This window comes from Dendrobium catenatum, unplaced genomic scaffold (genome assembly GCF_001605985.2).
Source record: "Dendrobium catenatum unplaced genomic scaffold, ASM160598v2 fragScaff_scaffold_1661, whole genome shotgun sequence".
Classification (NCBI taxonomy): Eukaryota; Viridiplantae; Streptophyta; class Magnoliopsida; order Asparagales; family Orchidaceae; genus Dendrobium; species Dendrobium catenatum.
This window is the reverse complement of record NW_021320123.1, coordinates 103303-128347: the sequence shown is the minus strand read 5'-3', so window position 1 is coordinate 128347 and position 25045 is coordinate 103303. Positions and strand designations below refer to the sequence as shown.

The window sequence follows — 25045 nt, the reverse complement described above, 5'->3', positions numbered from 1 at the left end:
ATACTTCCTCCCACACTTTGTTTGGAAGTGCTAATGGTTGAAGTAGCCCTTCTGGTGGCATCGCCATATATTTATTTCTTTGACACACCTCACACCTTTCCACCATCTCTTCCACATCCTTATACATCCCCTTCCAGTAAAGCTTTGTTGCCAGCCTTCTGTATGTCTTTTGTATGCCTAAATGCCCCCAAACAGCACTACCGTGAAATTCCTGTAGTAAATGGGGACTGTGTGCTGATATTTGTGGCATCACGAACCTCCCCTGATGTAACAACTTCTCCCCCTCCAAATAGTACCCCGAATGGCTACTACTATCCTTCCTCAAGTCTTCCTTGATTTTCTTCAGCTCCTCGCTCTGCAGGCTTTCTTCTTTAATGGCCCCCTAGTTAACCATCAGTGGTACTGAGACTGTCAACTCCTGAATTTTCCCAACACATCTGGATAAGGCATCGGCCGCCTTATTTTCCACCCCTGGTCGATACTGGATTTCAAAGTCATATCCCAAAAGCTTTGACTGTCTCCTCTGATGTTCCTCAATCACCATCCGTTGCTCCAACAAGTATTTCAAACTCCTCTGGTCCGTACGAACAATGAAGTGCCTTTCCAAAATATAAGGTCGTTATTTCTGAATGGCTAGGACGATGGCCATCGGCTCTCTCTCATATATTGACTTCAATCAAGACCTGGTCGATAGCACTTGACTCAAATAGGTTATAGGCTTGTGATCCTGCATCAACACTGCTCCCAAGCCATACCCTGATGCATCAGTCTCCACTATAAAGGTCTGGCTAAAATCTGGAAGATCTAATATTGTAATTGTCATCATGGCTTTTTTTAATCTCTCAAAAGCCGGGGTTGCCGCTTCTCCCCACAAAAAATTGTCCTTCTTCAGTTGCTCAATCAAAGGCCACACGATGGTACTGTAGCCCTTCTCAAACCTCCTGTAGTAACCAGTCGGACCTAGGAAACCACTTAACTCCTTTATGTTCCTAGGCCTCGACCAGTTCTGCATGGCCTCAATCTTGGACTGGTCAGTTGCCACCCCTCTTGAGACACCACATATCCCAAATATTCCACCATAGACTGCGCGAAACTGCACTTCTTTAGGTTAGCTTTCAGCTGATGTTCTTGTAGGATCTTTAGAACCTCCTTCAAATGCTCCAAGTGCTCCTCCTCCGTTTGGTTGTACACCAAAATGTTATAAAAAAAACTCTGCACAAACCTCCTAAGATGCTGCCGGAATACTCTGTTCATCAAAGACTGAAAAATAGCAGGGGCGTTAGTGAGCCCGAAAGGCATCATCAAGAACTCGTAATGCCCCTCGTGTGTCCTGAACGCCATCTTCTGAATATCCTCCTCCATTCTGATTTGGTGGTAGCCTGACTTCAGGTCCATCTTAGAAAACACTACTTCTCCGTGCAAGTCATCAAGTAACTCGTCAATCACCATAATAGGGAACTTATCCGGTACTGTCTCCTTGTTCAAAGCCTTGTAATCCAAGCAAAACCTCCAACTCCCATCCTTCTTCTTGACCTTTAGGGCGGGGCTAGAGAAAGGACTCACGCTGGGTTTGACTATTCCTTCCTCCAACATCTCCCTGACCAACTTCTCGATTTCATCTTTTTGAATCTGATTTTCTACAAACTTTTTAGCTCCATAGCCTTCCCTAGGTTCCTCGGCTCCAGCACCATGACTGCTGTTCGTATCTCATGTTTAAACCCCTTCATGAAGTTCCCTTCTAGGGCTAACTCTGAAATGTGATCCAATCTACTAGCCAAGTACTCAAACTTGTCCCGGTAGTTTGCCACAGTCCCCTCCTGAGTCAAAGCAAAGAATTTCTCATAGAAGTCTCCCCCCCCCATCGGCTCGGAAATGCTCCAATAGGCAATTTGTGAACTCTCTCCAGCTCCGGATGGGTGGGCTCCCTCCTCTCATTCCACTGATACCATGTCAATGCTTTTCCTTCTAAACACAAACTCGCCGCTGTCAGCTTCTCATCCTCTGTCAACCCATTGACAGCAAAGTATCGCTTCACCTTGTAGATCCATCCATGGCCGTCTTCACCCTCAAAGACGGGCATCTTCAGTTTCCTCACCCGTCAGTCTCCCCCATTTCCCCTGAATCCTCCATAACCTCCCATTCCTCGAAAAGGAGGCGCTCCACAACTGTCACGATCTTCCCTCTGGCGATTATACCCGAAACCTTCATCGTATTCCCATCTCCTCCCTTCAAAATTAGCATCCCGGCGATGAAATTTTTCCCTTCTGCCGACGAAATAAACACCCCTCCGGTCATTTCCCAAACTCATCTCCTCTCTAAAAAGTGTCTCTAGAGGTGGCATGTCATCCTCCTCCTCAATGACCTCCACTTCCGGATTTCTCCTCCCCCTAAATGGGTTCGGATTTTCTCCTACACCATAGCCTCCGGTGATCTCTCTTGCTCTAATACCAATTTGATAGGAAATACTTGAGTTCGCAAGTAACCCTAAGGTAATACTTGAGTTCGCAAGCAACCCTAACCCAAATCGGTGATCCAACAGCAAAAATACCACTGTCCACAGCAGGAAAACAACAGAAATCTGCTGTTTATAGCAGGAAAACAGCACAATCCAGGGAAAACTGAGAGAAAAACTCAATGCAAGACTTGTATTGCACTAGACGATGAAGTAAAATAGCAAAGATATAATTGTTCTTAAATCCGAGAGGAAGAACAACTCTCCAAATCTCCAACAATGCTAAGAGCCCAAAGCAAAAGAATCCTAGATCTCAAATTACAATTCAAATTCAAGATAATCCTAATTCCCTCATATTCCCCTAATTAACATCAAAGGAGAATTACAACTTACTTAATCAGCCCTTACATTCAAATCTTTCCCCCCAAAAATTGCATTAAGCCCATTATGGGGCCCACTTGAGTTCCGCCCCCCTCTCCTAGTTTTTTCTTCCGCAGAATAAGGACCTGGACCGATACAGGTTGGACCAGTCCAACCGGCTCCTCCTGGGCCGGCATGGGAGTAGGCGCAACACGATACTTATGCACTCTCTTCTGTTCATCAAATAATTATTCATACTCTTTTCTTTTCTAATATTTTAATGCATTCATTTCATCTATTTTACTTCAAATTTTGTTTGTGTAATGCTTGGTTTTGCTTAATATGATTTAGTTAATTACTAGTAATATTGTGTCATTTATTATTGTTTCAAGTTTTTTAATTATTATTATTTAAATTGTTCAGTTTGTAAACGAGCAACTTATTGTGAAATATTGTTACATCCATTAGCTACAAGGAATAAAAAATTATCAAATTTAGATTAAGTTTCTAAAATTAATTTAGCATGACAGGTTTTTCCCTTTCATTAATATTCAAGTATGTCTAGTCAAAATTTTGTTCAATTTATATTATAAAAGATATCCTCATATTTTGTTCTATTTTTGTATTAGGATATTTTGTCTCTTATGTTATTGATGTTCTAGTAAATTATGAACATCTTTTAATATTTTTTAATATATTTAAAATAGTGTGTTGTGCTCCACCGTGGTTCTACAGTACCTGTCACGACCCGACCCAATCCGGGACGGATCCCACTCGCACCGGGTCGCGACACGGAACGAAACGACTGACTTACTGACCAGGATCTGGTTATGGAATTTGGTTTGGAACTGAATCTTCCAAATAATTCAACTCAAACAGACACAAACACAGAGCTACTATAAATCATCAAACACAGCAGAACAAAACATCTATCTTTTCTTTTCCTCAAAATAATCATCTACAAATACAGTACATGGTTTTTAATCAGAAAGAAAGACAGAACAGAAAAGTCATGACTGTACAAAAATCAAAAGTACAAAACAATACCTATACTGATCAGACTCAAAAATCTATTCCTGGACTTCCTTCCCTTTCCCAGAACCTGAAAACCACCAGAAAACAAGAGTGAGCTCAACAGCTCAGCAAAGCAACAAACCTCCAATCAAAATTCTCAGAATCTCAAAACCAAACACATCAGACTTAGCATGACAGGTTTTTCCCTTTCATTAATATTCAAGTATGTCTAGTCAAAATTTTGTTCAATTTATATTATAAAAGATATCCTCATATTTTGTTTTATTTTTGTATTAGGATATTTTGTCTCTTATGTTATTGATGTTCTAGTAAATTATGAACATCTTTTAATATTTTTTAATATATTTAAAATAGTGTGTTGTGCTCCACCGTGGTTCTACAGTACCTTTACGATATGTTGTATTATTTGCTATGGGTAGGTATGTCCCCACCATCAGTATGTCAATCAAGTTCAATGATATCAATTACCTAATGTGGTCTATGATCTTTCATTTTCTTGTTGATTCATAACAAACTCTCTCATTTTGACGCATCTTCTTTTGCTCATGATAATGTTAAGTTCATTAAATGGTAAGCATTCAATTATGCCATTCGCACTTTACTATTGAATCATCAAACATCCTATTATTTTCACAATCATGTTTTCATGTATTTCCAATGATATGTAAAGTTTTCTTCACTCTACTTACTTCAGGAGGGTAATATGTAACACCCCACAATACATTTTAATAGTATTGAGACTATTACTAACATAAGCATAACACTTTCATTATTTGATTATAAGATACTTTTGAACATTTAATAATCTTTACAAAACATCCAATACTTTTATTTCCATACATCTCATCAAGCAAAAACAACTAATGACTTTAAATTTCAACATAAGCTACTTACAGAGCCACTATAAAAATCCAAAATAATACATCACTAAAAAGTTTTCTTACCTCAAGTTTAGACTTCAAATAAAGATAAACACTAATATAACATAACATAATTTAACATATAAAATAATTGACAATTTAATCTGTTTTGATCTTCTCTTTGCCTTTTTCTGTAACAACAACCAGTAAGAAAATGCTGGTGAGCTATGAGGTTTCATAAGTTATGCAACTTTAAAAAAATAATTAATTTGTATGATTATAAAATTCATATCATTAAAAATATAAATAGAAGTTAAACTCCTTGAGAAAATTTTATAAAAAATCTTCATTTGATATTAACCTTTATTTTCTCTTAAATTCATACTGAATATCAAATTTTACTTATTAAAAGATTTAGCTACTCTTTCATAAACATATTCAATGGAGCCTAGGTAAATTTGGTATTATCATCATTAAATTACATAGATGTCTATTTTGCATCTTTAGGGATCTCTTTTGCCCCACATACTATATAGGTCTCATTTCTTTGGGGTCTGTTTTGCCCAACTTATAATGTAGTCTCATGTTTTGGAATTCTTTTTGTATCAATTACATTTATAAGTCATACTTCATATATAGTCAAACTTTACTTTAAATTGATATTCAATATACTATATTATCAGATTTCATACTTTTCAAATGCTTACATAATTATACATATTATCATATATATATCATGAATATGTATATAATAAGTGAAAAAATGTCATCTTTTCAAAATATTCTCAATAAGAAAATGTTTAAATGAACATAATAAACCATGATTTAAACGTATATAATTAATTTATGTAAGTGGTTAATGATACTTGAAAATTTTTAGGTATATTTCTTTTCTAGACCTTCCACAAAAGGTTGATCAAATATGTCTAATATCAAATCATCTACTTTCATGACTTTTTTTCTAAAGTGTCATTAAAAGTATTGTACATATCTAATGATAATATATATATTTCAAAAAAATACTTTGCATCACTTATCTCTTTGATGATTCATCATTTCAACTTCATCTTGCACTCTTCTTCAATTATAAGTCACTTTGAAACATTATTTTTATATGTAACCAAATGAATTTAGGACACCATAAGATACCACATTCTTAATGCTTTTACTATTAATTGGAAATTCATACTAAACATATAACATAATAACTTACGTTGATTTCTCTTATTCAAAAGTAAGTTACATATGAAAGTAAAAGGGTTCCTCAAAAAAATATTGAACTTCAGAAGGATTTGACATATGTGAAAAACCTGAAAAGATATTGGAAAGGAATGTTCATAAATTGAGAAGTAAAATGATTCTTATTAAAAATAAAATGGAAGCACATTTCAATAAAATAGGCTACATGAGAAAAAGAAGTAGAAGTTTCCTCATATGTTTGAAGAGGCATAAAAGTCCCCGAAATTCTATTAAGGAATGATTTGTAATATCCAAAAATAACAGGTATATTTAATATTTAAATTAGAATTTTAATTACTATTAACTATAATGAATTTAAATTATAATTTTTGTTTAATGTTTATTTCACATTTCATCTTATCCAATTTGCATGTCCAATCAAATAGTAAGGAAAAAGGGTGGCCCACCTATAACTGAATTCATCATAACCTTCATATCAAATCAACAATTAATCTAACCGACTTATGCATGCAACTCTTCAAGAATTAGGGAATTTTAATTTAAAATATTAGTTATTAATAATAACGTATTATGTTAAATTCTTCTGAAGTTTAATATTTTTTTGAGAAACCCTTTTACTTTCATCTATAACTCACTTTGGAAGAAGAAAGTTAAGGGAAAAACAAAAATCAAAGTAAGTTATTCTGTTATATGTTTAGTATAGATTTTTAATTAATAGTGAAAGCATTAAGAATATGATATTTTATGGTGTCATGGATTTATCTGGTTACATGTAAAAAGAATGTTTCGTAGTGACTTATAATCAAAGAAGAGTGCAAGGTGAAGTTAAAAAGACGAATCATCAAAAAGGTAAGTGATGCAAGTATTTTTTTTGAAGTATGTATATATTATCATTAGATATGTACAATACTTTTAATAGTACTTTAGAAAAAAATGATGAAATTAGATAATTTGATATTAGGCATATTTGGTCAACTTTTTGTAAAAGGTCTAGAAAAGAAATATACCTACATGTTTTCAAGTATGATTAACAACTTACATAAGTTAATTATATGAGTTTAAATCAATGTTTATTATGTTCATTTAAATATTTTCCTTATTGAGAATGTTTTGGAAAGAGATCATTTTCTTCACTTATTATATACATATTCATGATATACAGATGATAATATGAATGATTATGAAAGCATTTGAAAAACATGAAATCTAATAATATAAAGTATATTGAATATCAATTTAAAATAAAGTTTGACTATATATGATATATGACTTCTAAGTGTAATTGGGATAAAAGGGTTCACAAATATAAGGTTACATTATAAGTGGGGCAAAAATGACCCAAAGAAATGAGACCTACGTAGCAGGTGGGGCAAAAGGGACCTCTAAAAATGCAAAAGAGACATCTATGTAATTCAATATCGATAATACCAGGTTTACATTTACCTGAGCTCCATTGAATATGTTTATGAAAGAGTAGTTAAAAATTTTAATGAGTAAAATTGATATTTTGTATGAATTTAAGAAAAAATAAAGGTTAATATCAAATGAGATTTTTTTTATGAAATTTTCTCAAGTAGTTTAACTTTTATTTATGTTTTTAATGATCTGAAATTTATAATCTAAACTTGAGGTATGAAAACTTCTCAGTGATGTATTACTTTGAATTTTTATAGTAGCTATGTAAGTAGCTTATGTTGAAATTTAAAGTCATTAGTTGCTTCCGTTTGATGAGATGTATGGAAACAGAAATATTAGATGTTTTGTAAAGATTATCAAATGTTCAAAAGTATCTTATGATCAAATGTTGAAAATGTTATTCTTATGTTAGCAATACTCTCAGTACTATTAAGGAGTATTGTGGGGTGTTACATAATATCTCCAAGATCTATAATTTATGCTATGATTTATTTTCTCTACAACAGAAGGATATATCCATTCAAGATTTCTACATCATCTTATTGAATTTCTACATCTTCTTACAGGTTTAGTGGGATGAGTTACTTCACTACTGGCCTCTTATCATTGATCTCAAAGTCTAGCAACATCAAAATAAAGAGTTCATGGTTACTAAATTTTTCTAAAGCATAATTCTATAAGATGGTGGTGAGACCTGCAATGCTTTATGATGCCGAATGTTGGCTATTAAAAGAGAAGCATATTACTAAGTTAAGTGTTGTAGAGATGAGGGTGCTTAGGTGGATGAGTTGCTTTACCCTTAAAGATAGGATATGAAATGAGTATATATGTGAAAAGGTTGGAGTAGCTCCAATGAAAGATAAGATTAGAGGAGTCTCCTTAGATCGTTTGGTTACATTAAACGAAGGCCTTCCGATGACTCGGTTAGGGAAGTTGAGATATTAGATTTGACTTATGTTAAGAAAGGTAGAGGTAGGCCTAAAATGACTTGGTTAGAAAATATTAAAAATGATATTTCTTTATTAGATTTAAATGAGAATTTTACTTTTAACAGGACAAAATGACGAAAAAGGATTCATGTAGCCAATCCCACGTAGTAAGGCAAAGGCTTGATGTTGTTGTTGTTGTATTCCATCCTCCCTTCAACTAATGTAATCATAGTTGTTAATTGATTTCAATGTTGTGAATCTTGCAAATGCTCTCTTACATGTTCTTGGCATCATTGAACCATTGTCTCCTTCTCCACCATCATTTAATCAAATTGCCTTCTCTATTTGGCATCATGGTGATTGCGGTTATGGAGATCATACTATATTGGATGTAATCATGGTGGAGGGTTCTTAACTCCATGAAGATCATATTATATTAGATGTAATCCTGGTGGAGGGTTCTTAACTCCATATTCTCGTAGTGGTTATACCAATCCTTCTTTGGAGCATTGTTGGGCTATCCTCTTATACCAGCTTACCTTGGAAACATTTATTCCAAATTTCCAAGTAATGGTTCTTCCACTACTTTCAATCCTTCATGTATTGTCAAGGTTTATCACTAAGAATATGATTGAACCAAACATCTTTCAGAGCGATGTTCGGCTATATGTAGTAATCCTCTTATTGACTATATGCTTTGGGAACATCTTCCTTTTGGCTCTTCCACTACCACCGCCCATTTAAGTTTTGTCATGTTTTCTTAGGAGGAATATATGCTCACTTGATTTTGAACTCTCAAACCTTTTAGATTCAACCGAGCATCCATCAATCGATGAAACATCTGACCTACATCTTTATATTATCTTTGAAATAGTAAAAGGCAATTTATTGCTATTCTAGTCACTCCAATTTTTCATTTGGCCAACCATCCACTTTCTTTAATACTTTTGTTTTGTCACCATCTTTTGTATTTATTCCCAACATATATCAAGCAAGCTAGAGACATTGAAATGGATGCCCTTTTTAGACATCATAATTCGGATAAAGTTGTTCCCCTTATTAGGACCAAACCTATTGCTTTACGGTGCGTGTTCACTGTCAAATTTCATTGATTGATCGCTCAAAAGTTTTCCTGATCCATTGGTTTAATTATTTTAATACATTTTCTCCAATTGAATGCTGAAATTCCATGAAGATCTTTTTATTTGTGGCTGTCAATCAAAGATGGACAATGCTACAACTTATTGTCAATAATACTTTTCTGTATTGTGATTTACATGAAGATATTTTTATGAAGCAAACCCCCATGCATTTTTCTCAGGGCAGAAAACCGTATGCGCCTTCTTTGGAAATGTATCTTTGATCTTAAATAAAATACTCAAGGTTGGTTTGATAAATTGTGCTAAGTCCTAGCTTAAGATTGGTCTTTGAAGCAGCACTAAAAATCACTTTTCCTTCTTTATGCAAACTCCCATGAGATCCATCTTATTTATTGGTTATTTTGATGACATTTGACTTATTGGAAGTGATTATCATGGCATTTTTGAGGTAAACTATTATTTGCAAAACTGCTTTGTCATCAACGATCTAAGATTATCCAAGTACTTTCTTTGCATTAAATTCACCTATGATTAATAGACAATCTCTTTCTCAAAATAACTATACTACTCGGCCCATTAAATAAATGCTCTTTCTTGATTTTAAGCTTGTTGACTCGGTTATGAAGACTCAGATTACAAATAATGAAGAACTTTTTGATGATCCATCACAAAATCAAAAAGGTTAGAATGTTGATTCATCTAACATTAAGATGCATAATATTTTATTAAAGATAGCATCATGTTATTGGATTAATTAAAATGTGTATATTTAACCAAGTATAAAATGCTTGTTCCAGTGCGTGAAGCTTTAGTCATTACAGGATTGGAAGGGCAATTAAAAATACAGTTTTTGTAAACAAATTTACTCCAGTATTGGAGAGAGATTATTTCCATCACTCACTTTTAACCTTCAGCTTGCCATGGAGGTGTTAGGAAATACTTGAGAAATCCAAGTAATCCCTATCAAGAGCGAAGAAAACAGCAAACGAACAAGATTCGGATGGAAAAATTCAGCAAAAACAGCACCCTTTGATTGACGGAAATCAAATAAATGATGAAACAAACAAGATACAATAGATCCTCAATCGACAGGAGGATCTTTTCTCCCAATCCCTAAAAGAAATCTAGGGCCCAAGACTCCAAGACAAGAACTCTCAAAAACAGCCACCAAAATATCCATGACCCTAACCCTAAACAATTCTTGATATTTAATCCCTCCTTATCTAATTTCAAACTCCAGATTCAAACTTTTCCCTCCCACTCCTAGCCGCCCACCTCTTCTTCCCTAATTGGCTTGCCTAGTGGACCCACTAGGCTTGGGCGGCACCATCAAAGGGGTGGTTTGTCCGCCTACTGTAATAAAGAACCGGCCTTTGGGCCGGTTCAGGGAGAATCGGCCTAACAGGAGGCAGCGCAAAACAATAACTTTGGGATATGATGATGTATTTAGCTAAATTGTACTGAGAAAAAAAAAAAAAACAGTTTCTCCCGTTTTTCTTACCAGTCATCTTCTTTCTTCATGGTCACAGTGGTATTGCCATCACGACTATGTTATTTTTTTCAATCCATTATAATGAGGATCAATCTGTGTATACTGATGAAATTTAGCTCTTGATCCATTTCTTTCGGCAGGCTATGTCATTTAGCAGTCAGGAGGAGCAAAAGCGCATCATTGATCCCATAGTCATTGGAACTTCCTCGCAGGAATCTTTATCAAATGTGGTTTCCCTAACCAGCAAGTGCTTGTCTCTGGAATCTTCATTGAGGCCTTCCATTGAAGATGTTCTATGGAACTTGCAGTACGCTGCGCAGGTCCAGGCAACAGCTGATCGAGATCAGAGGTCAGATGTTGGCTCACAAACTTGATATGAGACCTCAAAATCTTGGTAAAGAAAAGAATATAATCTTTCACAGTCAGTATGCCCGCTACTGAACTGAGTGCAGGGGAGGGGACTAATTGGAGTTCAGTTTCAAAGGCTGTTAATGGCGGTTCTTTTGAGGCATTTGCTGTATTTAAGTTTGCAAAAATGGAAGTTGATGCTTGCCTTGCACCATTATGTGATGTATTCTTTCTCTTCACCAAGTCATTACTGATGCTGTAGATAAATGGATTTAGATTTCGTTTGGGACAGCTTTTTTATTGCTTTCTAAATCAACTTTTTAGTATAAAAGTTTATTGAATTAGAAAATTTTATACTAGAAAGTTGTTTTAGGAAGCAGTACGAAAGCTGTCCCAAATGAAACCTTAGATTTTAGTCTAGAAATTTGGGTTTTTAACTTAAGTTGGCTTTTGTGTCAATAGAGAAACTGTTGATGATCCTAATGAATCATGCTTGATAATCTCAAGCTTTTAGCTAATCTCCTATGTGGTCCTGGCAAAAGCACTCAAAATTCAAAGGCTGTTTTTACTTTTTTGGTTCTGATGCAATTGATTAGCAAGCGCTTGTGGAGCAATTTTCCTTATAAATAGATTTGTGTATGAATACTTTAAATAAATAATTCCGTAAATATGAATAAATTCATTATTCAACAACAACATCAAGCCTTTGTCCCACTGTGTGTGGTCGGCTATATGAATCCTTTTTCGCACTAAATTCATTATAATAAAATAAAATTCATGTACCTAAAAAGGCTTGCTTAGAAAATATTAGAAAACGGACTTTCTTTAGTAGTTTTAAATGAGAATTTAACTTTTAACAGGACATAATGAAAAAAAAAAAGATTCATATAGCTGATCTCAAGTATTGGAATAAAGGTTTAATGTTATTGTGTTATTGTTGTTATTGTATTATTATAAAATTTAGAATTATAATTTGAAGTTATAAATAATTATGATTAAATTATACATAATATATTTTTAATTATTTTTGAAATTTATTAATTAATAATTATTATATTGACATATTATAATAAATATTAAATATTTATATTAGATTATTTATTATTTTTAAAATGAGACTTAGTCGTTCCAATATCAAATATTAGTTGAGTTTTTTAATAAACATGTTTACTATTTTTGTATTAAACATGAAATAATTTTTTTAGAGAGTTAGATAATGTTGTTCATGAATATAAATGAGTCGTATAAATAGTTGTTTAAACCTGTTTATTTAACTATCGAATATTTTAAAAAATATTGAGTTTGTTTGATTACTTGATCAAGCGATCACCAATGAGTTTTAATCGACCTATGTCACGAGCAGCCTGTCAAATGCTTGATTCTTTAGACTTTTAAATAAAAGGTAATGATGAATAGTTTGAATCTTTTTGATTCTTATGATCTTAAGCATTTTGATTACTTATACTACAAATTTTCGATATTGAAATGTTCTTTCTATACTCATATAAATTTCTCAAAGTTGATTTGCTAGTAGTGCGGATAAATTTGAATCCAACAAAATAATTTTATTCATATTCGTAGAAAAACAAATAATGAAAATCTTCTCATATTTAATCAAAATTATTTGAATATATATATGAACTATGTATGTGAACCGCTGGATCGTAGTCGGACGGTTGATGAGGGCTATTGATCAACTATATATTGGCGGCTTTGAACCTCATCGAAGACCTAGACGAAGATCTTCACGCATTCCTCTCGCGGCGGCAGGGCTGTTCGTTCGATTCCAATTCTCGAAGCAAGGTGAACGTTCCATGGATTTTCTTTCGCAAATTCTCATTTCTTCGAGTGCTTTATGCTTTTTTTTTTATTCTCTCTACTTCTTTAATCCACCCTGCTTGAATTAGGTTTGAATATGGTAGCTCTAGATAAACTGTCGTTCTTATGAATAACCTATATGCGACTGTTGGGGCTGTATCGAACTTGGGAGGTACAAATAATGGTGGAATTGTTATATCTCTAGAAGTTCATCAGTGTTTCTTATTGGGGGTAGATTTTAACAATCGCTGTTATCAATGTTGGATATGAAGGATTCCATATTCAACAAAGTGGTTTGGCATGAAATTTTTTATGTTAAAATTTGATACCATGAAGCGAAAAATTGATGGACTGCCGAGAAAAAAAAAGGCTAAACAAGTGCTGTAAGTTTGTATCGATTGACCGCGTGCATTTGCAGTGAATGATTGCAACAATGTTGTGCAGAACTGTAGAAGGTTATGAAATGGTGGAACACTGCTTACGATGCAACTGTAGTTATTGTTTAAAGCAATCTTGATCGAAGGTTAGGAAATATAGGAAGGCTGACAAGCCTTTTGTTTTTTGAAATTAGACATCATTAATAAGTCAGATTGTTTGAATTTAGGTGGTGTTTCATTTTGTTTTGAGAAAGCTTTTATAGAAAGTAGTAAACCATCAGTTGGGGGCAGGGTGGGTGTCTGAGCTCATAAGCATTGGTTAAGAACATGTGGAATTTATAGCTTTAGAATTCTCCTATTATTCTAAGATTTTAAATATCCTAAATAAGTATAACTTGGTTATATTTATGATTGTGAGAGATATTTTGATCCTTATTTGGGTCATATCATAATGTTCTTGTTCTTGTCCATATTGGATGAATCATATCACATTCTCTCTTGTTCGAGAAGAGACTTGACCATATTTGTCAATGGTGAATAGCGCACCATACCACAAAGGTCCTCGTAGAGCTATAGCACATGGCACAGTACACGCTATTCTAAACATGGGGCAAAATATTAAAATTTATGGATAACATTCATTGATTAATCATTAAGGTTTCAAAAATTAGTTCATAGCAATTGGTCCTATTTCCAATTCCTTGTAGTTTTTTCCATCTAATATATTTGTTAATAAGTTGTTACAATGTTTTGTTTAACTACTAATTCTGCACCATTAATGGATAAATTTCTTCAGTAATCTCTTAGTGCCTTGATTCTAATATAATTTATTCTCATTATCAAGTTGGACATTATAGATAGAGCTATAATGTGTCATTATTGAAGGATGCATGGGGAACTAGCTTCATTTTCTAGAGGGATTTTGAAGTACTACAAATTTCCCATACATTGATAAATGTAGATAATGCACAAGTGATGTAAGAACAAGTACCTTTGTCGATGCACTATGAAGCCCTTCTTCATTGTTTAGTGAGAGCCAGAGTGTCCATAAGAGTAACTTTAGGACAGCTTTAGTGTTTGGTGAAAGAGATAGAGATGATTTGTGACATAAATAAAGACATTCAACGTGTGGCTAACACCTTAGAGTTGAAACCTAGAGAGCGCTGAGAGAGATAACCTAGAGTTAAAACCAATCGAGAGAGAGAGAGAGAGAGAGAGAGAGAGAGAGAGAGAAAGAGAGAGAGAGAGAAAGAGAGAGATTTTTCTTGGGGATTATTCGACGCCTTAAGAAAATAAATAATTGATATATAGTATTGATTTTAGATATAAAATAAAATTAATTCATCTTATCTTAACTCTAATAAATTTTAATTGATATAAAATAAAATAAATAAATATATAATATATAATATTGATTTTAGATATAAAATTATAAAATTAAAAAACGGAGCTATGTGGGGGATTCATGCTATGTACTAATGCCCATATATGGTGCAAATATCATGCGTAATTTTCACCCCTTGTGTTGTGCCAAGCAAATAGCATCAAGGGTGCGCTACATCGCGCCATACACCATGGCGTTTTCTATTTTGGGCTTATCATATTACATTAAGAATTCCAATAGAAAAAACACCTTATGATCTATACTTTTGCATCAAGGCTATCATTCCAATTGATATTAGTGTCTCAAGCTCAGAATATAAACTTTTTATGTTTTTATAATGAAAATAAGCTTTGTTATCATCTTATTTACTTATAGAGGCATGCGATATAGCTTCACTCATGAATGCTTCTTACCATTATTGAATAATTAACTACTTTAATCAAAGGATAAGGCTTCCAACTATCTTTGGTGGAGATATACTTACACAAAATTTTCAAGCTTCCACGGACAGACCACTGTGCAACAACCTTCCTTCTTGGTAGGAACCTTATGCGGTAGTTTTAAGGGTCGTGGTAGGAACATTAAAGCTTAAGGAATTAAATAGTAAGATATTAACCTCAAATTTGGAATGACTAAAATTTTTGCAACTCTTATTAATGGCTCCAAACAACCCCTGTACGTATAAAATTTTTCTGTAAATATGATAAATCTTATAAGAAAGTTTAAGCAAGCTTTAAATCTTCGTGCAATTCTTGGTTGGATTTCTAATTCCTAACAAGATCACATCCATTCTTCGAAATGATAGTAATTGTCTAAAGACAGAACAATTTTCACCTTCGATTCAAGATGCACGTGACCTTCATCTTATCTTAATCAAGGTACAATCAATCTCAATGGGATTTAATTCAACCTTTCCCAGATAGGTTAATATCTATCATCAAATAATACTTTGACAAATAATTTCAAATAGGTTAAAATTGTTCATAATTTTTTTAATATCTTCTGTCACATGTTAATGATTTATATAATAGATTAGATACTAAGGAGGGAGAAAGATATATCTATAAGTTAACCAAACAAAAAGATAGGAGTAGTAAAAATTTAGTTCAAGTGAAGTGTATTAAGGATGAATATAAAAAAATATTTTTCTTAGAAGATAATATTCAACAAAGGTGAATGAGATATTTTGCTAAATTTTTTAACCAAAATTGTGAGAATACGATTAAATGTAGTGACCTTAGCACTCTAATTGAATATAAAGATTTTTGTTTTTATCGGCGTATTAGTAAAACCGAAGTTAGAGAGATTTTAAAGAAAATGAGGTGTGGAAAAGCTATTGGACCTGATGATATTCAAATAGATGTGAAAATGTTTAGGAGATGAAGGCATTTCTTGGCTTACTAAACTTTTTAATACTATTTTGAAGACTAAAAAGATGTCACATGAGTGGAGAATGAGTGTTTTAATTCTTATTTTTTAAAATAAAGGTGAAGCACAAGATTGTGTGAATTATAGAGGAATTAAGTTAATGTGTCATATTTTAAAATTGTGGGAGCGAGTTATAGAGCTTAGGTTGCAGCGTGATATTAATGTTTCTCAAAATCAGTTTGGATTCATTTCAGGTAGGTCTACTATGGAAGCCATACATTTATTGAGAGGTTTGTTGGAGAAATATAGAGAGAATAAGGAGGATCTACATATGATATTTATTGATTTAGAAAAAAAAAAAACATATGATAAAGTTCCATGAGAAGTGTTATGGAGAGTTCTTGAAAAGGAAGGAGTTAATAATGCTTATATTCAAATCATTAAAGATATGTATGTAGGAGCTATTACTTGTGTCCAAACACAAGGTGGTCTGACCAAGTATTTTCCTATTACGGTTGGATTACATCAAGGATTAGCCTTAAACCCATATCTTTTTGCTTTGGTCATGGATGTTCTCACTAGACATTTGCCAGAGGATGTAGCTTGGTGTATGCTTTTTGCTGATGATATTCTTCTTGTTGATAAGACTAGAGAGGGAGTTGTTGAATTATGGAGGTAAACCTTAGAGTCTAAAGGTTTTCGCATGAGTAGATCTAAAACTGAATATATGGAGTATAATTTTAGTAGTAATAGAGTAATAGACCTAGTGAGGGGATTGTAATTTTGGGCGATCAAGTCATTAATAAAAGTACATGTTTTTAGATATCTTGGATCTATTGTTTAGAGTGATGGTGAAATAGATAAGGATATTATAAGTAGAATTCAAGTTGGATGGTTGAAGTGGAGGAATGCATCGGGCTTATTGTGTGATATAAAAACCCCTCTCAAACTTAAGTGAAAATTATATCAGATAATGGTGAGACCTGCAATGCTTTATGGTGTAGAATGTTGGCCATTAAAAGAGAAGCATAATACTAAGTTAAGTGCTGCAGAGATGAGGATGCTCAGGTGGATGAGTGGATTTACCTTTAGAGATAGTATATGAAATGAGCATATACGTGAAAAGGTTGGAGTAGCTCCAGTGGAAGATAAGATTAGAGAGAGTCGTCTTAGATGATTTGGTCACATAAAACGACGGCCTTCGAATGACCCGGTTAGGAAAGTAGAGGTATTAGATTTGACTTATATTAAGAAAGGTAGAGGTAGACCTAAAGATTTGGTTAGAAAATATTAGAAAAGATTTTTTCTTTATTAGATTTAAACGTGAATTTGACTTTTAACATGACACAATGGAGAAAAAAGATTCATGTAGCCAACCCAATGTAGTGGGCCAAAGGTTTGATGTTGTTGCTGGTTTTCTGTCACATGTTAAGATTTGAGTTGGCATTCCATTTTAATAACGTAACATAGAAAAAATTTCAAAGGGAATATTTTATGCACTCATTAATATAGAGGAGCTTGATTAAAATTATAAAATCTACGATGCTTGTCATAATCATGCCAAAATATTCGTTAAATTTAAATACAAAAGAAAAGAGATGTAGATATCCATTAGTTGAATAAGAGAAGATTTTTTCATGTATAAAATGAAAGCGCATTCATACAACACCAATATCTTAATCACTTAATTCTAGAGGTTAGCTCATTTGAGAAGAATCTTTAAAAATTAACGTTTGATTTAGCAAATATATAATTGAGCTTAATGTTTCAACAAGATGAATCTAGCTACACTTGAAATGATCGATTCAAGTTCAAATGAGCCTGAATCAAACAGTTGAAGATTATTGAAAATTTTGTAGTATTAATTGAGGAAGCAAATGTTCTCCGAGTGCTTATAGTATTATCGCGTGTCTCGATGAGATGAAATTCAATGAGTTTAAATCATTTAATTTTTATGTTATTAAGACACTTAAATGTTAAATAAATTGACTGCATGATTAAAGTGTTCAATATGGACCGTCCTATAGACTGTTATGAGATTGTGGCTAGATTTATCAAGATGGCACTCTAAAAATAATTATAAATTGAGACACTTTTTACATGAAGTGATCTTGGACTTGAGTTTGGAGAGAGCTTGGATATATAAAGAACTTTGAAGCTTTACCTAAAATCAATGTTGATGATCATCGCTAGCCACTACTATCGTCGTTCAACTGTCATCACCCGGCAATCATCGTTTGACCATCATTGTTTGGTCATCATAGTTCATTCACCGTTTTTTGATTGTCATCGACCTACTGTTGTGTCCAATTGCAATTGCCTAACTGTAGTTATCCAAACTATTGTTGTTGAATGTCCTTGCCCGAGTACCGTCGTCCGATTGCCATCATTTTTCCTCTACTACTAAGAAAACTCCACTACAATTACAAAAGACCAAAATTGAGTTTACAAATTTGTAATCATTTATTCTCCAATTGTTGGGAAGAGTGAATTTATATTATTTTACGTCCATTGTGGATCATTTCATCTAAGCCAGATCCTGTAGTTTTTTTTTTCCCTCTTTGACTTCACACACAAAATTTAGTGTTTTTTTTTTGTATGTGTGCAAGATTTTCGTGAAAATGTAGGATATAAAATACTCTCTATCACTACAAGTTTTTTATCACTTAACAACAAGAAATAATCTGAGAAATTAAAATCAAATGTATTTAGCTTACATCGCTTTCTTAAAATAATTGAAGTTAAAATACTTGCAACGAAACGGACTTTACAAGTTCCTGCTATTTATAGTGAAGGCATTTCTTACAAATGACTGATGCATCTAATATTTAATTTGCTCAGAATGAAGGTGGTTGCTTCTTATTTGCTTGCTGTCCTTGGTGGAAACACCAATCCATCTGCCGATGATCTGAAGCATATCCTTGGATCAGGTTCAAACTTCCTGTTTTCTTTTAGTGCTCTAAAGATTATTCTCCATATATATTCTTGCATGCTTTTGTTGCAATTTATCTGATTTTCGTGTGTGAGATTAAAATTTAAGACTTATTATATGGACTCGTGATAATATTTAAGTTGTTATTTTACCCATTCTTACATTTCAATGAATTCTGTGAAAATTTTATTATTTATCAAAGATTTTCTTGCAGAATATATTCTCTTAGAATGTCAGTTTTATTATATTTATTTTACTTAAATATTTAGAAATTTATAATCACATTTTTTACTGTTCATTAGATATCTGTTATAATATAAAATTAAGCATACTGAACATATTCTTAGCAAGAATCATAAAAAAATTGTGTAAACAAATTTTTTAGATGAAAATTTTCTTTCTAAATGGAAGATGCATTGTTGAATATCGTGAAAATGAAAATCATGTTTATTACCCTTAGCGAAACATTTGCCGTAATATTTAGCCCTGCCTTCTGACTCGTGATTTGCGTTGAGAACAAAAAACTATTTTATTCGCTTTTCTTTATATTTCCTCCTTTCTTTAACAAAAACAAAAATTTACTTGTTATGACAGTTGGAGCTGATGCAGATGATGATAGGATTGAATTCCTTTTGTCTGGAGTTAAAGGCAAGGACATAACTGAGCTCATTGCGTCTGGAAGGGAGAAATTTGCCTCTGTACCTTCTGGTGGTGCTGTTTCAGTGGCTGCTCCTGCTGGAGGAGCTGGAGCTGCTTCTACTACAGCTCCTGCAGCTGCAGAGACTAAAAAGGAGGAAAAAGTGGAAGAGAAAGAAGAATCAGAAGATGTAAGAATTATTATGCTTTTAAGTTTCCTTTTGGAGCGCATACAGTAATAGTTCTTCCAAGCATCATCACAATCGGGGTCATCACTAGACAATCTATGGCCCAACTTTGTAACTCCTCATTCTTTCTTCTTTGATAGTTTTATAAAATTGTAAGTTGATCAAATCGTTTCACACTATCCATCCTCTGTTCTCTAGTTTCCCATCTTATTGGCGCATATATCTTCTATCCATATGATTTCTAATTTAATCATGAATTAATTTAACCAGTAAATCCATTTCCAAGTGCCTTGGCTTTGGTTGCTACGCCCACATCACTCTTATGCAATAATTTTCCGGACATTAATTCATAGTTTTGCAACGCTTTCATTATTACATTCTTATTTCAGAATTTAAGTGATTTCTTCTTCTCCCACCTGATGTGGACATCATTAGCTAAATAAATCCTTAGGAATAGTTTATTCTTTGTTAGCTTAGATGTATGTTTTCTAGAGTCTTCTATTATGTCTTTGTTAGCTTAGGTGTATGTTTTCTAAAGTCTTCTATTATTTCTATATATACAAAATATTGTAAGAAAGGAGACATTGATGAATATTACTCCTTTGAAGTCTTTTGAAACTTAGTGCTTTATTTTTTCTTTGGATTGGGAATTTCTTTTTGCATCCTCTTATTCCAATGATCCAATGATTATCTCCCCACATCAGTTAGTATCAAAGACCGGAGCTTGCGAAGAACGATGGACTGCAGAAGGTGGGCTATCGTATAGGATCGAAGCTGAAGAAAATGGGTGGTCCGCGGTCGATGAAGATCGACACCGAATAAGATGGGTGGTCAACAACCCACCTTCTGTAGTCTATCGTTCTTCGCAAGCTCTGGTCTCTGATATCAACTGATGTGGGGAGATAATCATTGGATCGTTGGAAGAAGAGGATGCAAGAAGAAATTCCCAATTCATGAAAAAACACAAAGCACTAAGCTTCAAAAGGCTTCAAAGGAGAATAATATTCATCAATATCCTTTTCTTTCTTACAATATCTTGTATATATAGACATAATAGAAGACTTAATAAAACATACACCTAAGCTAACAAAGGATAAACTATTCCTAAGGATTTATTTAGCTAATGATGTCCACGTCACCAATGCTCATACCATCATCTAAGCATAATCTTATTATTAATTAGTCCTGTAATACTATGCTTGGTACCCAACATCATCTTAAGTCTAGTTGATTGGATTGGATTATATACTTATGCAAACTCTTGTCTACCTTCATTAAACAAATTTAGGCTTCATTTGGAATGGCTTTCTTACTGCTTTTTAAAGCAATTTTTCAGTACAATAACTTTTTGAAAACAGTAAATAAGCGGTGATAAAAAATTATCCCAAATGAAGCCTTAGTAAGTAATTTACTTTTCAGGGGATGGAGTTGCTTGGATTATTCATTATGTTTAGTTTTGTTCAACGCATTTTAGCCTAACGCTTAGATGTTATAAAACACTTTGTTTTGTTTTGGTAGGATATGGGCTTCAGTTTGTTCGACTAATTGCTGCCAAGCTCATCAGGAATGCGTCGCGGAGCTCATCGGTTTCATTCAGTAAATGTTGAACTTCTTTTATCAACCTTTAGTTTTTAGTTTGTTTAGTGTTTGATGGTGCTTAATGACCGTTTGTATTTTGGTTACAATTATACATTATAAATCGCACATCAATTAGTACCAACTTGGTTTTTCTAATAGCTGCTTATGGCTTAAGTTTGTTCTAACTATCTTTTGCAGCTGAATAACTTGAAACTGTTACTTTTTTTCCCGGATATTCATTAGTATTGTTTTTGTTAGCAAATTATTAGCCAGTTCTTGGGGCTCTGGTTTCATTTGGGATATCATGATTCAAGAAATTTCTGTACTAAAAAGTCGTTTTACAAAGCAATAAAAAAGTTATCCCTAACAAAATTTTAGGCTTCGTTTTGAGAAGGCTTTCTTACTGCTTAAAGCAGTTTTTTAGTACAAAAATTAAAATTTTTATATTAGAAAGCTGCTTTAAGAAGTAGTAAGAAAGCCGTCCCAAACCAAGCCATAGTCTTCATGAAAATTTTGTTTAGTTCTTGAATTAATATTTATATGAATAATTATATATTTTTTATATGGAGTCGACTAGATGAAATTTTTGTGTTCTATTAAGAGTCATGTTTTTATTTAAATTTAATAAACAAAAATCATTTTTGTTATTTTCTAATCAATTTGTTTTTGTCTATCTCTATTTTTTTAAATATAGAATGGATCCAATATATTTACTCTTCAGCCTCTTCTAATTTGATCATCAAAAGATTGTAGTTTTATTTGATCAAACAATCCAAGTCTACTCTCTCTATTCTTATACACAACATCAAGCTTCTATCCCACTACTTGTTACGAGTCAAATTCTCATTTAAATTTAATAAAGAAAGATCATTTTAAGTCTTTTTAGATATATTTTTACCTTTCTTAATATATATCAAATCTAATAAATTTACTCTCCAAATAGGCTCATGAAAGGCCACATTTTACATGGCCAAACCATCTAAGTTGACTCTCTTTATTTTTCTCCGTCTTTGAAACTACTCCAACCTTTTCTCAGATATCCTTGTTTCATATCATATCTCTAGAAGTAAGTTCACTCATCCACTTGAGCGTCCTCGTCTCAACTACACTTAACTTAATATTATGTTTCTTTTTTAATGGCCAACATTATGAGCCAAAAAGCATTGCAAGTCTCACCGTCATTTTAAAAAAAATTTCCCTTAAGATTGAGTGGTACTTTTCTATCAAACAACAAACTCGAAGCATTCCTCCACTTCAATCATTCAATTATAATTCTACTAATAATATCCCAATCTATTTCACTAAGGAGAAATGACTCTATAATCCTATCATCACTAAAAAAATAATTCAGTTAATTTTCATATGAGCTCCATTCGAATAAAAGATTGATTATATCTCAATCAAATTTCAATATTCAAATATATATATTTTTAGTTCAATGTATATATGTTGTGCATAATTATATATATTCATATATGCATATACATTAAGATTTGATATTGATCTTGCTAGATATGATTTAGGCTTTGTTTGGGATAAATTTTTTATCGTTATTTTCTTATTGCTTTCAAGACATTTTGTACTAGAAAAATACTATAAAAAATAGTAAGAAAATTCTCCCAAACAAAGCCTTAAATTCTATACAATGCGGGCTTGACTTTCGGCTCATTAAATTTGATTCAACCTAAATCAAAGCAAAAAAAATTAATTCAACTTTATGAATCATTTGGGACGAATTTTTTGCTGTAATTTTTTAGTATAAAAATTTATTAAACTAAAAAATTTTGTAATAAAAAGTAACTTTAATTGCCCATTTCCTTATTAATTATTTGCTGACATGGTTTGTTGAAAAAAAAAAAAAAGATAATGTACAGTTTGTTTCATGATCCTCATATAAAGATGATCTATTTGACTCATAATAAAAATAATCTATCCTGTAGAATAAGGGGTTAGATTATTAGCTAAGGATATTCAATTAATCAATAGAATTCTAGAAGTTTCTCACTATATTCTCGTCCTCTCTCTTATTTTTCTTATTTATTAAACATTTTTGTCATTAAGATTCTAGTGTAGCATACGCCATACGGATAAATTTAGATCCAATAATGTTTATTTATCAATTCTTAAAATATTTTAAATAAAATTCTACTTTTTAAAACGTGCTGATATAATGTAAAAAATATAGTTGAGCAAAATACTACTTGGGGTTTGTATGTTTGCAAGCATTTAAAAACAAAAAGTATTTTAAAAGCAATGCAAAATCATTATATTTGGAATTTATGAGATTTGTTAAAATTTATAAATTAAAATTTGAATATAAAAAATAGAAATAAAAATAATAAACTGACATATACGAGTAAGCAACCGAGGTACCTGCGATGCAGCTGGATATGGCTTGTGATACGGAAGTAGTTGATGGGCATGAAATTGATTGGAGGAGATCAAGTTGTGGTGTTTCAAACATATAACAGTGAGAGAAGACAAGGTAGTCATGTCGCAAAACAGGTCCTATCATCTCTCGGGATAGTGCTTCTGCATAGTGTTTGCGGAGTCAATGCAGCCATGCAATATTATTCGATCTCAAGGTGTCATGAAGTAGGCAAATTATTACATCTGGTCATCGGACACGGAGAATAGGTTCGGATATCCAATAAAAATTTGCCACGTCACCTGCGCTTTTGACTTGCGCTTTAGTTGCGTTTTGACTACGCTTTTGACGCGCTTAATTTAAAATAATATTTTGCTCAAGGAACAACATTTTCAGAATTTGTAAGATTAAAAGCATTAGATGTGCATATTTTTTTGTTCACTAAAATTTTCAAATGGCTAAAAGCGTAAAAATGTACAAATTATTTCAATTATGCAGAAATCTCGGCAAGATAAAAGCTTCATGAGATACAAATTTCTTTGTTTCTCTAAAAAAATTTTAGGACTGAAAAACCCAGTTAGCATATATATCATTAAAGCCAACGTCAATTCTTGGCTTCCTCAATATTGACACTGAATATTTATATTAAGTTGAAAGTCACATTTTATGTCTGACAGTACCTAAAATGAATATACATGCCTATATTTTATTGAATATAAAATGCAATAAAACTCTTACCCAATATCTTGTCAAGTTGTGATAAATGAATCCAATATTTAAGTTTTGGAAATTATTTAAATTTTTTGATAATTTTTAACTTCAAATCAACAATAACGAGTACTGAAAACAAATTCGTCCACAAAAAAAAAAAAATGCAAAACAGGTCCTATCATCTCTCGGGATAGTGCTTCTGCATAGTGTTTGCGGAGTCAATGCAGCCATGCAATATTATTCGATCTCAAGGTGTCATGAAGTATGCTCAAGGAACAATATTTTCAAAATTTGCCCAATTAGTTCAAAATTTCTTTAGAATTTTTTTTTATCCTATCCAAACACTTAAAATTTGAAAACTCTTGCATTTGATTTTCTCTACACTCTTATTATTTAGAGCTTTTGAATATGAATACTTTGCTTATGGATGCCATCACAACCTATTTTCTCTCTTAGGGCATCTTCAACAGAGAACTCCATTTTTCGTGGCAAA

The 25045-nt window shown here is 32.7% G+C and overlaps 1 protein-coding gene across 1 annotated transcript; it reads left to right on the top strand.

Moving 5' to 3' along the window:
• Window positions 1-12859: 12859 nt before the first annotated feature.
• On the top strand, window positions 12860-21706 carry LOC110094208 (60S acidic ribosomal protein P2). The gene is made up of 4 exons (XM_020819388.2): window positions 12860-12995; window positions 18981-19069; window positions 19666-19898; window positions 21414-21706. Exons 2-4 carry the CDS (start codon window positions 18982-18984, stop codon window positions 21438-21440), a joined length of 348 nt encoding a protein of 115 aa, XP_020675047.1. The 5' UTR covers window positions 12860-12995; window position 18981; the 3' UTR covers window positions 21441-21706.
• Window positions 21707-25045: the final 3339 nt, after the last annotated feature.